This window comes from Psammomys obesus, unplaced genomic scaffold (genome assembly GCF_907164565.1).
Source record: "Psammomys obesus unplaced genomic scaffold, mPsaObe1.curated_primary_1811, whole genome shotgun sequence".
NCBI lineage: Eukaryota > Metazoa > Chordata > Mammalia > Rodentia > Muridae > Psammomys > Psammomys obesus.
The window spans coordinates 6870334-6884184 of NW_026596088.1; the positions used below are offsets into that span (position 1 = coordinate 6870334).

At 47.2% G+C, this 13851-nt stretch overlaps 1 protein-coding gene across 4 annotated transcripts in view; it reads right to left on the reverse strand.

Moving 5' to 3' along the window:
* Eef2k (eukaryotic elongation factor 2 kinase) overlaps positions 1–13851 on the reverse strand; it is a 57438-nt gene that overhangs the window by 36252 nt on the left and 7335 nt on the right. Inside the window, exons 1-2 of one of the 4 annotated variants that reach the window (XM_055627397.1) lie at positions 11989–12004; positions 3691–4018 (exon numbers count right to left, since the gene is read on the reverse strand). In XM_055627397.1, the coding sequence (XP_055483372.1) occupies positions 3691–3933 (243 nt within the window). In that variant the 5' untranslated portion in view covers positions 3934–4018; positions 11989–12004. The other 3 variants (XM_055627396.1, XM_055627395.1, XM_055627394.1) reach the window with 3 other exon arrangements.

Genomic DNA, 13851 nt, shown 5'->3' on the forward strand with positions numbered 1-13851 from the left:
GTCACAGGAGGATGGTTTTAATTGGAAGTCTCAGTGCAGTAACAGGGATTTTGCTTATAATGCTAAGTCACTGTCTATAATGACAAATTAAACAAGGATGACAGCACTTTGTTCTAACCTTCCCTGTGTGTTATCTATCAGATGATGCCCAGGAATACTGGTCTTCCTCACTCTCCTGACAACAGGCTGTCAGGGTGTGAAGAGAACCCCAATCACCTCTTCCTCAGTCCAGCACTCTAAGGAATGGCTTTCTGACCAAACCAAAATAAAGAACTACATTTTACACCACAAATCCCTTCACTCAGCTAGGCAAGGCAGGAGGATCTCTGATTTGGAGGGCAGCCTGGTCTACAGAATGAGTTGCAGGATAGCCAGGGCTACACAGAGAAACCCGTCTCAAACTAGATAGATAGATAGACAGACAGATGGATAAATAAATAAAATAAAATAAAAATAAACCCCTTCACTTAAATACACACATATAGCATGAAATTAAGATACTTAAAACTATACAAATAAGATTTTGAGGCAAAATTAAAAAAAAAAAAGACAGGGAAACTCGGAGACGTGGAAAGAGTACAGAATCTTCACCTAGGAGTATTTCAAATGAGTACTCATCAGCTAAGAGCTGGGGAGCAGCCCCCCCAATAATTAACATTTCCTGTACAAGATGCTCACGTAGACTTAACTTTCCCTTCATGCAGAGATATTTTGTACCAAGTAACAATGACCCAGGCTCAGACCTGAATGCATAGTATCTTGGGTAGATCCTCCATCCCTTCCTTAAACCATCACCAAAAGATCTCCAATGAAACTGGTTTACAATGAAGAGGTCCTGCCTTCTGCACCGCTGTGAGGGAGACTTTTACATTTCCAACTGTAATCCTGCAGGTGCTCCTGAGGAAACACCCAGCGGTCTCATTTACATTTCTTTTCTTTTCTTTTTTCTTTGGTTTTTCTGACTGCCTCTGCTGGGATTAAAGGCTCCAACCACTAAAACCAGCTCTCATTTACATTTCTAAGCAACCCTTCAAACCTCACCAAAATCCAACGTATGACTGCTGTTAAAACAAACAAGCAAACACCAAACACAGGGAGCTGAGCAGCAGGTAGGGAAGGCAGGGTGCGCACTGTCTGTCTGCACTCTTCTTTGACAAGCCCACCACACACGAGCACACATACACACACTCTGCGGAGTCTTGCCTTTCCCTCTGAGCCCCTCTCTTTCTCTCAGCCCTCGTGCCTATATTAAATTATCTTTATTGGGGCTGGGAGTGTGGTTCCTGAAAAAACACAGAGGTCCAGAGTTGGGTCCCCCTACCCATGCATGTCAAACGGCAGGCAGACATGGCCGCCAGCTGTAATCCTAGAACAGAGGGGATCCCCAGGACAACCTGGCTAGCCAGAATGAGCAGAGTTCATAAAGAGACCCTGCCTCAATTTACAAAATAGATAGTGATGGAAGAAGCCATCCATGCCAACTTCTGGCTTACACACACACACGCACGCACACACACATTCATGTCAACTCCAAGCTTGCACACACATATACATATACACATACACAATCACACACGTACAAGCACCCACATGTGAACATGTACACTGCACACATATATGCCAAAAAAAAAACCCTCTACAAAAACAAGGTTCAATGCATAATTTTGTCTGTTTTGTCTTATTAAAAAAACTCTTTTAAAGTTTATTTTTTAAAATATTATATATGGGCATGTGCATGCCAGATGTGTACAAGAGTGCCCAAGGAGGTCAGAAGAAAGCATTAGATCCCTTAGAGCAGGTGACAGTAATAAGACAGCTCAAGAGGGTGCTGGGATTCAAACTTGGGTTGTTTGAGGAAGCAGAATGCTTTCTCAACAGATAAGCCATTTTCCCAGCCTATTCTGTCATTTTTAAAGGATGGGGCCTCATGTCGCAGGCTGGTCTCAGCCTGAGGATGATGGTGAACTTCTAAAATAGGCACTAGGCTGTTGCATTTGTGAAGGGTGTGGACAGTGGTCCTCTTTATCTGTGGCTTCCCATCCTACGGTTTCAGCTGCCTGTGGCCAATGAGAGACAGCACAGAAGTATCTACATGTACACGGTACAACATGCTATCTTGAGAGAACGAGGGCGCCCACGCGCTCACAACCTTATAGTCTGTTCGCTCTGGTTTGGTTCTTTGCAGTGCTGGAGATGGAACCCAGGGCCTTGGATACAGGCAGCAAGTGCTTACCTGAGTGACACCCCCAGGACATAGCTCTTATTTTACTATGTTGTTATAATTTTATTTTCAGTGACTGTCAATCTCTCTCTCTCTCTCTCTCTCTCCCTCTCTCTTTTTTTCTTTTTTGAGACAGGTGTAGCCTTGGCTATCCTAAACTCACTTTGTAGACCAGGCTGGCCTCGAACTCGCTGCCTCTGCCTCCCTGGGATTACAGACGTGCATCACCATGCCTGGCTGTGACTGTTAATCTTTTGATGTGTCTAATTTATGGCTTAAACCTCTATCACAGGTATGTGTGGATGGGAGGAAACAGCACACAGAGGGTTAGCCACTCCTCATGTCTCACACATCCCCTACAGTTTTAGAACACACCGTGCATGGATAAGGATGGATCAGCCAAGCACGGTGGTTCTCACCTATAGTCTCGGCACTTGGGAGGTGGAAGCAGAAAGATCAGGAGTTCAAAGTCATCCTTGGCAACACAGTGATCTAGTGATTCTGAGACTTCATGAGCCTCTGTCTCAAAAAAACAAAGCAAGCAGTGGTGGCCCACACCTTTAATCCCAACACTCAGGGAAGGCAGAGGCAAGCAGATCTCTGCGAGTTTAAGGTCAGCCTGGTGTACAGAGCTGGAGCTAGTTCTAGGACAGCCAATGCTATACCAAATAAACAAACAAACAAACAAATAAATAAATAACTTTGAGCCAGGCATGCTCCCAAGGCTGAGGTAGGAAGATCATGAGTTCATCATCAGTTTGGCTACTAATGAGACCCTGTCTCGCCACCACCAACAAACCGAGAGAAATAAGATCCTTATACTTTTTAAATGCTCTTTAATATTTTCCATTCTTTCTAGAATGTTGGGATGCAATTAATCAGCTCACCAAAACCATGCACACAGAATCGCATATACGAATGTCCAAGAAATGAGATGCTTGCACTCTACAGTGTTCTTCAATATTTTCTATTAAATCAATTTTGTCCTATTTCTCAAAAAAAAAAAAAAAACAAAAAAAAAACACACTCATGGAAAGGTTTTCAAACAGCTATTCTAAACATTACGTTTGTTTATTTAATTTAGTGTGTTGTGTGTGTGTATGTGTGTGTGTGTGTGTGTGTGTGTGTGTGTACGCCCATGTATGGGGGCACGTAGGTTCCACGCATAACCGCAGAGGCCAGAAAACCACCTCCAGGATTCTGTGTGGGTCCTGGGGATCCAACATGAGTCGTCAGGGTTACCGATAAGCTCCTTCACCTGCAGAGTCATCGCACCAGCCCCAAAGGGTTTCCATCTATTTAAAAAGCACTGCTACGTGGTGACAAATCTTAAGCCAACAGTCACCTCCCAGATGAATAGGAACACCCTCCCGGGCAGAACGCGCTGCCGGGGTTCGGAGACAATTAAGACATCGATCAGAGACCCCCAGGTCGGCAGGCCACACAGTGCAGAACCGGCGGCCACTCACCTTGAAGTGGAAGGAGCCGGCCGGTGACCCTGTGGAGCCGCACTCGCTTTTCGCTAGGTTGCTGTAGTAGTTCTGGGCCTTGGAGCTGACGTTCCGGTTGGACACGGGGTCATCAGTGATGGGGCAGATGAAGTAGCCCTCGTCATCGTCACTGTCTGCGTCGGAGTCGCCGTCGTGGCCAGCTCGGGAGGACCCGCCGCCGTCAACCCCTTCCAGGCGGAAGATGAGGTCTTCGTCTGCCATGTTGCAGCGGCGCCCGTGTTCCCCGGGGGCTCCCCTGTGCAGCCAGAGTTACTGCGCACACTGCGCGCGTGCAGCGAGGACGGTCCTGTAAGGGAAGCAGAGCGGTGGGTGCCGGCTCCCGGGCGTGAGGGTATTCCGAGGCCCTGCATGACAGTGGTGGTGACCACCCATCGGCCCAGTCATTTCACTTCCGAGAACTCTTGAGTGCTTGGGAACCAGAAATAGCAAGCAAACAACCAGAGCTATCACTTAGGGACATGAACTGTATCAAACCACTCCTCTGCTTGACGCTCTCCAGAACCCCCTCAAATAAGGGCTACAATGCACGCTCTGCGAAGGCTACACCAGCTGGGGCTCCTGGACCCCTGCCCTAGACCTCAGGCCTTGGCTGCTTCTCTAGGCCACGCATCAAGCTCATTCCTCCTACCTCAAGGCTTTTGTATTTGCTTGTTCTCTGTGCCTGGACCAGCCTTCTGAACTGTGCCATTTCTCACTATTGGCATGGCAGCCCAAAGGATGCCACTTCAGAAAAATCTCCTTATTTCCAAGTCAAAGACCCTGTTTTATTTTCTTCTCAGTGATCTTCCTGAGTTAAAATTGTCCTGTGTACTTTCTTCTCTTATTCATTTTTTTTCCTTTTATTGAAAATAAGATTCTTGCTTGGTGGTGATGGCGAGCAACTTTAATCCCAGCACTCAGGGAGGCAGAGGCTATGAGGGAGTTGGGGGCCAGCTTGATCTACAGAGTGAGTTTTAGGACAGCCAAGGCTACACAGAGAAACCCTGTCTTGAAAAACAAAAATAAAAACAAACAAACAACAACAATAAAACAACAAAAAAATAGATTCTTTTTTCACATAGTATATCCTGATTATGGCTTCCTCTCCGTCTACTCCTCCCACTTCCTCCCCATCTTGCAGTCCCCTTCTCCTTCTATTATCCATGCGCCCACTGACTGGCTTAGAAAGTGCCTGGCACAGACAAAACATTTAAGTGTTTCCCCTCAGTAAATGAACACCCTTACAATTGTCCTCTGAAGTTCCATCAGTGGAGGCCTGGTTTATAAATTACAGCATTTCTTTCTACACAGTGAGGTACTGTGTGATGGCTAGAAACAAACGAGGAGGTCTAGAACCCAGGGACACACAAGGATGGTCAGCAGAGAGCACACCGAGAATGAAAGATGGAAGTCTCACACTCACAGGGTCAACTGACTTTCAGCCAGATGCGGAAATGACTGAATCTGGCAAGACTAACCTTCAACAAATGCGGCTGGCAGTCCCTGAATCCCTTCCTTAACACTGCATGCAAAAGTTTCGTGAAAAATGGACTGAAAACCTAAGTAAGCATAACCTCAGGAAATACAGGACATCCTCATCATCTTGGGTTAAGCGAAGACTTGGCTGCGGCAGTGGGGGTGGTGCCGGGGATGGAACCCAGGGCTTCACATATCCAGCAGATGCTCCAGCACTGAGCCTTGTGTGTCCTGGTTCTCTTTGACATAACGTTTTACTGTATACAGCACAGGTTGTCCTTTAACTTGTTGTGTACCTGAACTGGCCTTGAACTCCCAATCTCCTTGTTGCCTCCCAGGTGCTCAGATTACAGGCAATTTGCCACCACAGCCAACAAGATTTCTTCAACACGACAGCCAAAGTACCAGGAACAGAAGAATAAATAATTAAAATAAAAAGCTTGTTCATGTTAAGGGACACCATTATAGAAGAGGGGGAGTTGGTGTGATGGCTCAGTAGTTAAGAGCATCCTGCAGAGGACCGGGGTTCAGTTCCCAGCACCCACACGGTAGCGCACAACCATCCATAACTCCAGTTCTGGGGGCCTGACACCCTTTTCTGACCAGATACACATGAGGGTGCACATACCCAGAGGCAGGCAAAATGCTCACACACACAAAATAAAACGTAAACAGTACAGAGAGAGAGAGAGAGAGAGAAAGTATTGCAAGTGGACGCACAGCACAGCCGATGCTCTTCTCAGAAACAAACACAGAAAGACACACAGAAAGAAAGAAAGACAGAAAGAAAGAAAGACAGGCAGAAAGAAAGAAAGAAAGAAAGAAAGAAAGAAAGAAAGAAAGAGAAGAGGTAACCCACAAAATGGGGAAAAAATTTCAAAACATAAACTCAATAAGGGACTCTACAAAAAATTCTTACAACTTGATAATAAAACACGCACACAAAAAGCCGAAGGGTGTGAACAGTTATTTGTCTGGAGCGGTAGAGCATGCCTCTAGAAATCTCTGTCCTCTAGAAACTGAGGCTAGAAACTTAAAGACTAGCTTGTAGGCATAAGGTTATTGTGTAATTCAAATGCTGGTTTCTATACCGCTCCCCCCATCCCAATAGCTTGCTACAATCTTTGTTCTGAAAATTTTTTGTCTCAATGTTGTGTAAACTCTGCTCCTCAATTGCCCTCTGATACGCCAATAAGGTGGCTTACAACCAGTTAGTGAGCAAGAGAGAGAATAGGGCTGGACTTCCTGCCAGTCAGGGGAGAAGTTACAGGAGGAAATAGGTGATTGAGTCACGGGCAGATGTCCAAGAGGGAATCAGCCACAGGAGAGGGTGAAGGAAGGTCAGAAGAGGAGCTAGGGCAAGAAAGCTACAAAGTGCAAGTATCTCTGGGATGCACACTGGGAGTAGCATATTGGGTTAAGAATACTGACATGAACTCAGTGGCTGGCTCTTTGATCGCCTCTCCCCGGAGGGTGCAGCCTTGCCAGGCCACAGAGGAAGATGATGCAACCAGCCTTGATGAGATAAGCTAGGATCAGATAGAAGGGGAGGAGGTCCTCCCCTATCAGGCAGGGGACTAGGGAAAGAGGGAGAAGAGAGGGTGAGTGGGACTGGGAGGAGACAAGAGAGGGGGCTGCAGCAGGGATACAAAATGAATAAATTGTAATAAATAAATATATAAATAAAATAAAATTTAAAAAAGAATAGAATAATAACTGATCAGTTGTTGTGTTGTGAAGCTTATTATTAAACAAATAGAAAAGAGTCTCAATTACTTGCAATAACTGGGTTAAGAGAGAAACTGAGAAACAAACACAGTTTTATAAGAATAACCTTAACACTAGCTGAGCTAGACTGTCTCAAAAATAAAGCAAAACAAAACACAAAAGCAAAACAAACAATGTCTCATGGAGGTCTAAAGTTCAATCCCCAGCCAGCACCCATTTTTGGCTCACAATCATCTGTAACTTCAGCTTCAGAGATCTGACAGCCTCATCTGGCCTCCACAGGCACATGTATAAAAGTGCACTCATGCATGCACACACACAAATACAAGTGAAAAATGAACAAATAAAATCATTTATTTATAAATGTAATTATTAAATAATTTAATAAAATTATTTATACCCATACAGCTGATGTACACATGAAAAGATGTCATTAGGGAAATACAGCTGAAAGCCACACCCCACTATAATGGATAGGATTTTAAAACTGGGCAGTAATGTAAGTCAGTAAGAATGTTCAGGAATTGGAACCCACAGCTGTTCGAGCAACTGTAAAATGGTGCAACTGCCTCACACAAACAGCCTGTCAGTTCCTGAAAAATTTAAACACAGGGTTTTATAAGGCCCAGCAATTCTGCTCCTAGGAGACACTCAAAAGAAATGAAAACGTCCTCACAATTATGTGTGAACAGGCTGGATGTGGTGGATCACACCTGTCAGCTGAGGTGAGAGGATTGTAGGTTCGATCCGGCATGGACTACACAGCATGTTCCAGACGGGTCCACCTAGGCTACACAGTAAGACTGTCACACATACACACACACACACACACACACACCCCAACGGGAGAGGGGGTTGGCAGGATGGCTCAGTGGTAAAGATGCTCCCTGCACAAGCCTAGCAATGAGAATCATCTGAACCCACGTGGTGGAAAGAGAACTGACTCCTCAAACTGTCCTCTGACCTCTACAAGCTCACCCTGCCATGCATGTCCCCACATACACATCATGAAAGTACTTACTGGAACTCAAACTGTAGACCAGACTGGCCTCAAGCTAAGAGATTCACCTGCCTCTGCCTCCTGAACACTGGGATTAAAGGTGTGTGCCACCACTGCCCAAATAGTTCCATTCTTGTTCTTCTTCTGTTTGTTTCTTCTTTCTTTTTCTTTTCTTTTTTAATTTTAGCTCTGGCTGGCTTAGAACTCACTATGCAGACGAGGCTGGCCTTGAACTCACACAGATCTGCCTGACTCTGGGTGCTGGTTTTGAGGTCAATTCTGGTCTACAGAGTGAGTGACAGGACAGCACACAGAAACCTTCTCTCTATATATTTAAAAAGGCATACTCATATAATGGAATGTGACTCAGCACTTAAAAAAAGGAATGAAACTATACTTGAAATGACTTCTGATTTCTGTAAATGCCCAGAAAAGCAAAGCTATGGAAGCAGAAGTAGACCAGGGCTTGCCTGAGGCCAGTGAGGAGAGAAATGAGGAATGACGTACTAGTGAAAATGTTACGTACTAGTGAAAAGGTTCCAAGCTGATTGTATGTCTGCATTCTGTCACGATAGTAAGATCTGCCCACTTGAAATGAGCAGATTGTAAGGTGTAAATTACATTTCTTTTTTTCTTTCTTTTTTAGACTTATTTACTTTATGTATATGAGTGCTCTATCTGCTTGTACACCTGCACGTCAGATCATGTTGTAAATGGTTGTGAGCCACCATGTGGTTGCTGGGAGTCGAACTCAGCACCTCTGGAAGAGCAGGCAGTACTCTTAACCGCTGAGCCATCTCTCCAGCCCCCTGTATAAATTACATTTCAGTAAGACCACATCTGAAAGAAAAAGTCAGCCAAGAAAACCTGCGAAAGTCCAAAAGACACAGATGAGTGGGTTTGTTAGGGTAACCCTATTTCTGTCAAATGACAAAGGGAAAGAATGTCTGTGTGTGCATTAAAGTTCCCCAGTAGGCAAGGCGGCACATGCCTCTAATCCCGGCCCTTGGGAGGCAGAAGCAGAAGAGCAACCAGGAGTCATCCCAGCCCAGGGAACTGAAGGGTTCTCTCTCTTCCTGCATTTCATTATTCAGTGTGGAAGGGGGAAGATGCTTGCCTCGGTGTGTGTTTGTGTAGAGGTCAATGGACGACCTGCCGGAGTTGGTTCTCCTCTTCCACTATATGGATCCCCACGACCGAACTCAAGCTGCCAAGCTTGTGTGGTAAACGACTCACCCCACTGGCCATCTCTACAGCAGAGACACTTCTTTTCTGCGTTTTTTTTTTGTTTTTGTTTTTGTTTTTGTTTTTGTTTTGAGACAGGGTCTTTCTATATATGTAGTCCTGGCTGTCCTGGAACTCACTCTGTAGACCAGGCTGGCCTCGCACTCAGAGACCCACCTGCTTCTGCCTCCGTGCACCACTATGCCTGGCCTAGTGTTTAGATTTTGTCTCAGTCACCTCTTTCTTCTGAGGTTTCGGCACTTTCCTGACACCTACTGAAACAGGGCATAGGGCATACATTTACATTCTAACCCCGTACATGCTCCTAAAGTGAAAATTAAAAATCTCGAAACCTTGTACTTGGCTTCCCTTGACAAAAAAAAATGCACCCTTGCTATCTTCTGTTTGACTCGGGACTGTTGTTTTTCCCCTTTATCCTTTTCTTCTCCACTCCCAGTTTGAAACTTCCTGTCAGCTGCCAAGTTTCTTTTTTACCCTCAGGGCAGGACAGTCAACAGCTTAGAACAGAGGCCAAAGCTACCTGATCCTCTTTGGGGCTTGCAGCTCCTAGCCCCAGAGCCTGCTCTACCCCAGTCAGTCTTCCAGACCAGGACAGCGGGATGCCCGTATCTGTCAGCAGACTCAAAACTAGCTCAATGGCTTCGGGGGCCAGAACGATGCCATGCCCACAGCTTCAGCTCTGGCACCAGGAAGTGCAGCTGGGCTGAGATGCAGAGCTTGGCCACTGAGGCAATTAGGGCTCTGTTGCCAGTGATCTCGCCATACTCATCTCCCAACCCCTACCTGACCCTCCCTCCCCCTCACTCAGCAGCTGAGTAAGGAAGTAGCCTCACTGTGGTCCCAGGGCTAGCTCACGGAAGCCTTGAGATGGAACCACAGATAAACACCCTCCTTACCCTGGGAACCAGGAGCTGCTGTTGACACCAGCTGTAACTTGCCTGGCGCTATGCCATTGTACCCAGCAGGCACTTGGTACACGTCCAGAACCGAGCGAACCCGGTCTTATGGGTTTCAAATTGTCATGAAGCCGAGGCCAGCACCTGTCAACTGTCAAAACTGTTCGCTAAGCACATAGTCTTTCAAATTAAGGGCTGCATTTTCCAAACTACTTTACTTTACAGCTAGGCAAGACCACGAGCTGTGTGACTTCCTGGGGAGACCTGAATAACTGTCTATTCACTGATGACAGAACAAAGAAATGATCTTCCTACCCCCCCAAGTCCAGCTTGGTGAACCAACGGGGCTTACTCACAGGGGCAGGGCTGACTCAAAGGCAGCTGCGTCGTCTGAAGCCGGCCCCACCACGGTGAGAGCTGTAACCCCGAGCTGCTTCCCTACCTCATGGGGCCGTTCTGCTGGCTGCGGGGTCTGTTCCCCAGCAGCTGGTCCCTCTGGGGAGCAGACTGGTTAATCGGGTAGCTTTCTGAGCTCCTCCCTCCAGAGGGGAGGCTCATTTCTGTGGAAATGGTTTCACAACACCATTCATCATGAAACAGAAGCAGAAAAGGCTGTGTACAACTTTAGGGAGGGGTCAGTGTGCTGTCGTGGCTTTTAATATATATTTGTGTAATGGGGGCGGGGGGCTCTCTACAAATCGATCGTGGGGGTCAGGGACACTAGTGGGAGTCTCCTTCCCCCACATGGGTTCCAGGGACTGAGAACAGGTCATTAGGCTTGGCTGCAGGCGCCTCTACCTTATGACCCTTCTCCTCTGCCCATTAGGGGAAGCTTTTTAAATGGATAGAATGTGTCCTCTAGTCCCTTCCTTCAGGCTAGAACGCAGGTGTGGTTGCTGGAGTTTAGGCAGCTATGTTAGGCCATGAGGTACAAGCCACACCCTGAGGCTGGGAGAGGCACAGCACACAGGTCTCATGATGTGGGACAGCATCCTAGCCATAGACTCACAAGCACCATACTTTGATATCAAAACCCATAAGATGATAATCAACTATGCTTTCCTTTTTCCCCCTCTTAATCCAAGTTGCTAATTATACTGGCTCCAGTAACACTTTCTCTTCCATGGCATAAAAATGTCATAATTCCTTATGACAAGATGCCTTGGTGGGGACACATTAGGAAAACCAGCCTCAATGCAGAGGTGTAGCTTGGTGGCTGATCTCACTCTGCACATGAAGACAGGCACCTGAGCATGTCAGATCCCTCCAGACAGTCGGCCTTCCCCTAGCTTCCCACTCTGGTTTTGACCCACAGCCTCTAGCAAGCTCAGTCTATTGCTGATTCCCCAAGGAAGGAGAGCGACTCCGGTTCACAAGACATGAGAACTCTCCAGAAGTCGCTCACTTAGGCACACACAACTTCCCCCTCCCAGCCAGACGCACCTGGGGAGAAGTTTCTCCATAGAGGCTTAAGTGCTACTTCCCTTCCTCTCTCACTGCCATCGACGTGGGGTATGGAATCACCAACAGTACAGGCTGAGACACGGGAGCAACGTTCTGCATGTTTGTAAGTTGTGAGGCTGAGCCTTGGGTCCCAGCCATGTCTGGAAAGCAGCAAAGCCAAGATTCCTCAGGGGTCCTCAGGGAATAGCTACTCTCTTGAAGCCAGGACCACTCTCTCTCTGTCTTACTATGCTGGGAGCCTGTGGCAGCCTCGGACATAAGAGACTACGCTTGGAATGCCCAAAGCAAAGCCTACAGGTCAAGAGACAAACCACAGTGGCCGCTGGACCTCTGGGGCTGCCTTTCTATGGTAGCAAAGGCTTCAGCATCCTGGAGCCACAGCGATTGCTCTGCGCTGACCAGCGCCTACACAGGATATGCCCGACAGCACCTACCCACAGCCTAGGAGACGCAGGCGATTACAATTACCTTGAAGAGTGCACCTGCTTCTCAGGACCTACTCGCCCCTACCTTTAAACACATCATTAGAGGAATTAAGACCCAAGCTGCTCCACCACACCGGAGCTTCTGCGTTCTACAGTTGATCGACATTGGGTGGCATCATTATGGCCCAGGCGTCTGCTCAGTGATTGGTTCAGAGGTGATCATGTGACTGGAGTCAGCGCAATCCAGGTAAACCTGGAGCTTCTGCGGGAGTGACTAGAAGAAGGGCGGGGTCAAACATTTCTGGCGGGGCAGAAATTTAGGGTTGAAGCTGGTACACTACTGAGGAAAAATGATGTGGGGTCAACCACAGAACAAGAAGCAAAGAGATAAATAAAGAGCTATGACCTCACTTGACAGCTAGATAGGTCCTATCCACCCCTGGACCTGCAAATTACACGCTGCCTACGATAATCAATTCTGCCTCTGTCCTCTCCATCTCTCTCTCTGTGTGTGTTGCTGAGAGACTAGAAGTTAGACAGACTCCCTGGTAGGCAAAGAGCTAGTGAGAGCCTTAGGCCATAAGCTGGGTAAATAAAGATGGTGAACTCCCAAGATGGTGGGCTTCTGCCTCACCCTCCTGACTTGAGACAAAAGCCTGGCAGCTCAAAATAAAAGCCTTGTTGGGGCTGGAGGGATGGAGCGCTGGCCAACTGGGGTTCAATTCCCAGCACTCACATGGCAGCTCACAACTGCCTGGGACGCCAATTCCAAGGGATCTGACATCTTCACACTAATGCACACAAAATAAAATTAAAATTCAACAAATTATTATTATTATTATTATTTTTAAAAAAAGGCTTTGTTGGCTTTTGCCTCTCACCAGCGGGCCCCTTGCAGATGCACTGTCTCAACAAGTTCAAAGCCAGACCAGGACTCAGGAGACTCTAAAACCCCCACCACTCGAAAAGAGACTGGATTTTCCTGGTAGCCACCCTGCTTCCCAGAAGGTCTTTTTCTCTGTGTCGCTCTGTCTGTGCTTCTCCTCATCCCCCACAAACACCGTCCATCAACTGCTGGTTCTGTCTGCGGTGCTCGAGAGTTCCTCTACCTTTTAATTCAACTGGCAGAGAAAATTAACCCGCTAAAGACCTCCAGACTGTGTGATTGGGGCATGAGGCACGGGTGGGGGTGGGGTGACACAGGATGGGGACACGGACATGCTACAGACCTGGGGGCAAAAGGACTTTCTGTCTCCTGCAGTCCAAAGCTGTTCCAGAACTCAGTGCTACAGGCATCATTTCTATATGATTTGTGCGCCCACGTATCAACGGAGGCCAGAAGACAGCAGGCGTCTTCCTCGGTTGCTCTCCGCCTTTTCTGGGACAGGGTTCTCACTGGAGCTCACTGACCGGTTAGGCTGGTGAGGCAGCGAGCCCAGGGATCCTCCTTGTCACTGCATTTTCCTCATCCCCAGCTCTTCCACTACAGGCCAAGAGGGCTGTATCCAGTTCTGTTTTTTGATTAAAGTTTTATGTATGTGAGTATTTGTCTGCATGAATGTTTGTGCTTGGTGCCCATAAAAGCCAGAAGAGGGTGTTCAGTCCCCTGGAACTGGGGTTACGGATGGTTGTGAGCTGCCATGTGGGTGCTGAGGACCGAACCCAGGTCTTCTGTAAGAGTAGCAAGTGCTCTTATTGCTGATCAGACTCCTGCACCCAGTTTTCATGTGGGTGATGAGGATTTGGACCCAAGTCCTAACTATCTCCCCAGCCCCTATTTACATATGATTTCAAAATACTAGGGAGCTCAGGGTACAGCTAGGAAGGAAACAAGTGTTGTCTAGCCTTCACGTGGCTCTGGGTTCCATCACCAGGATCACAAAATAAATTACACGACTGGGCTAGA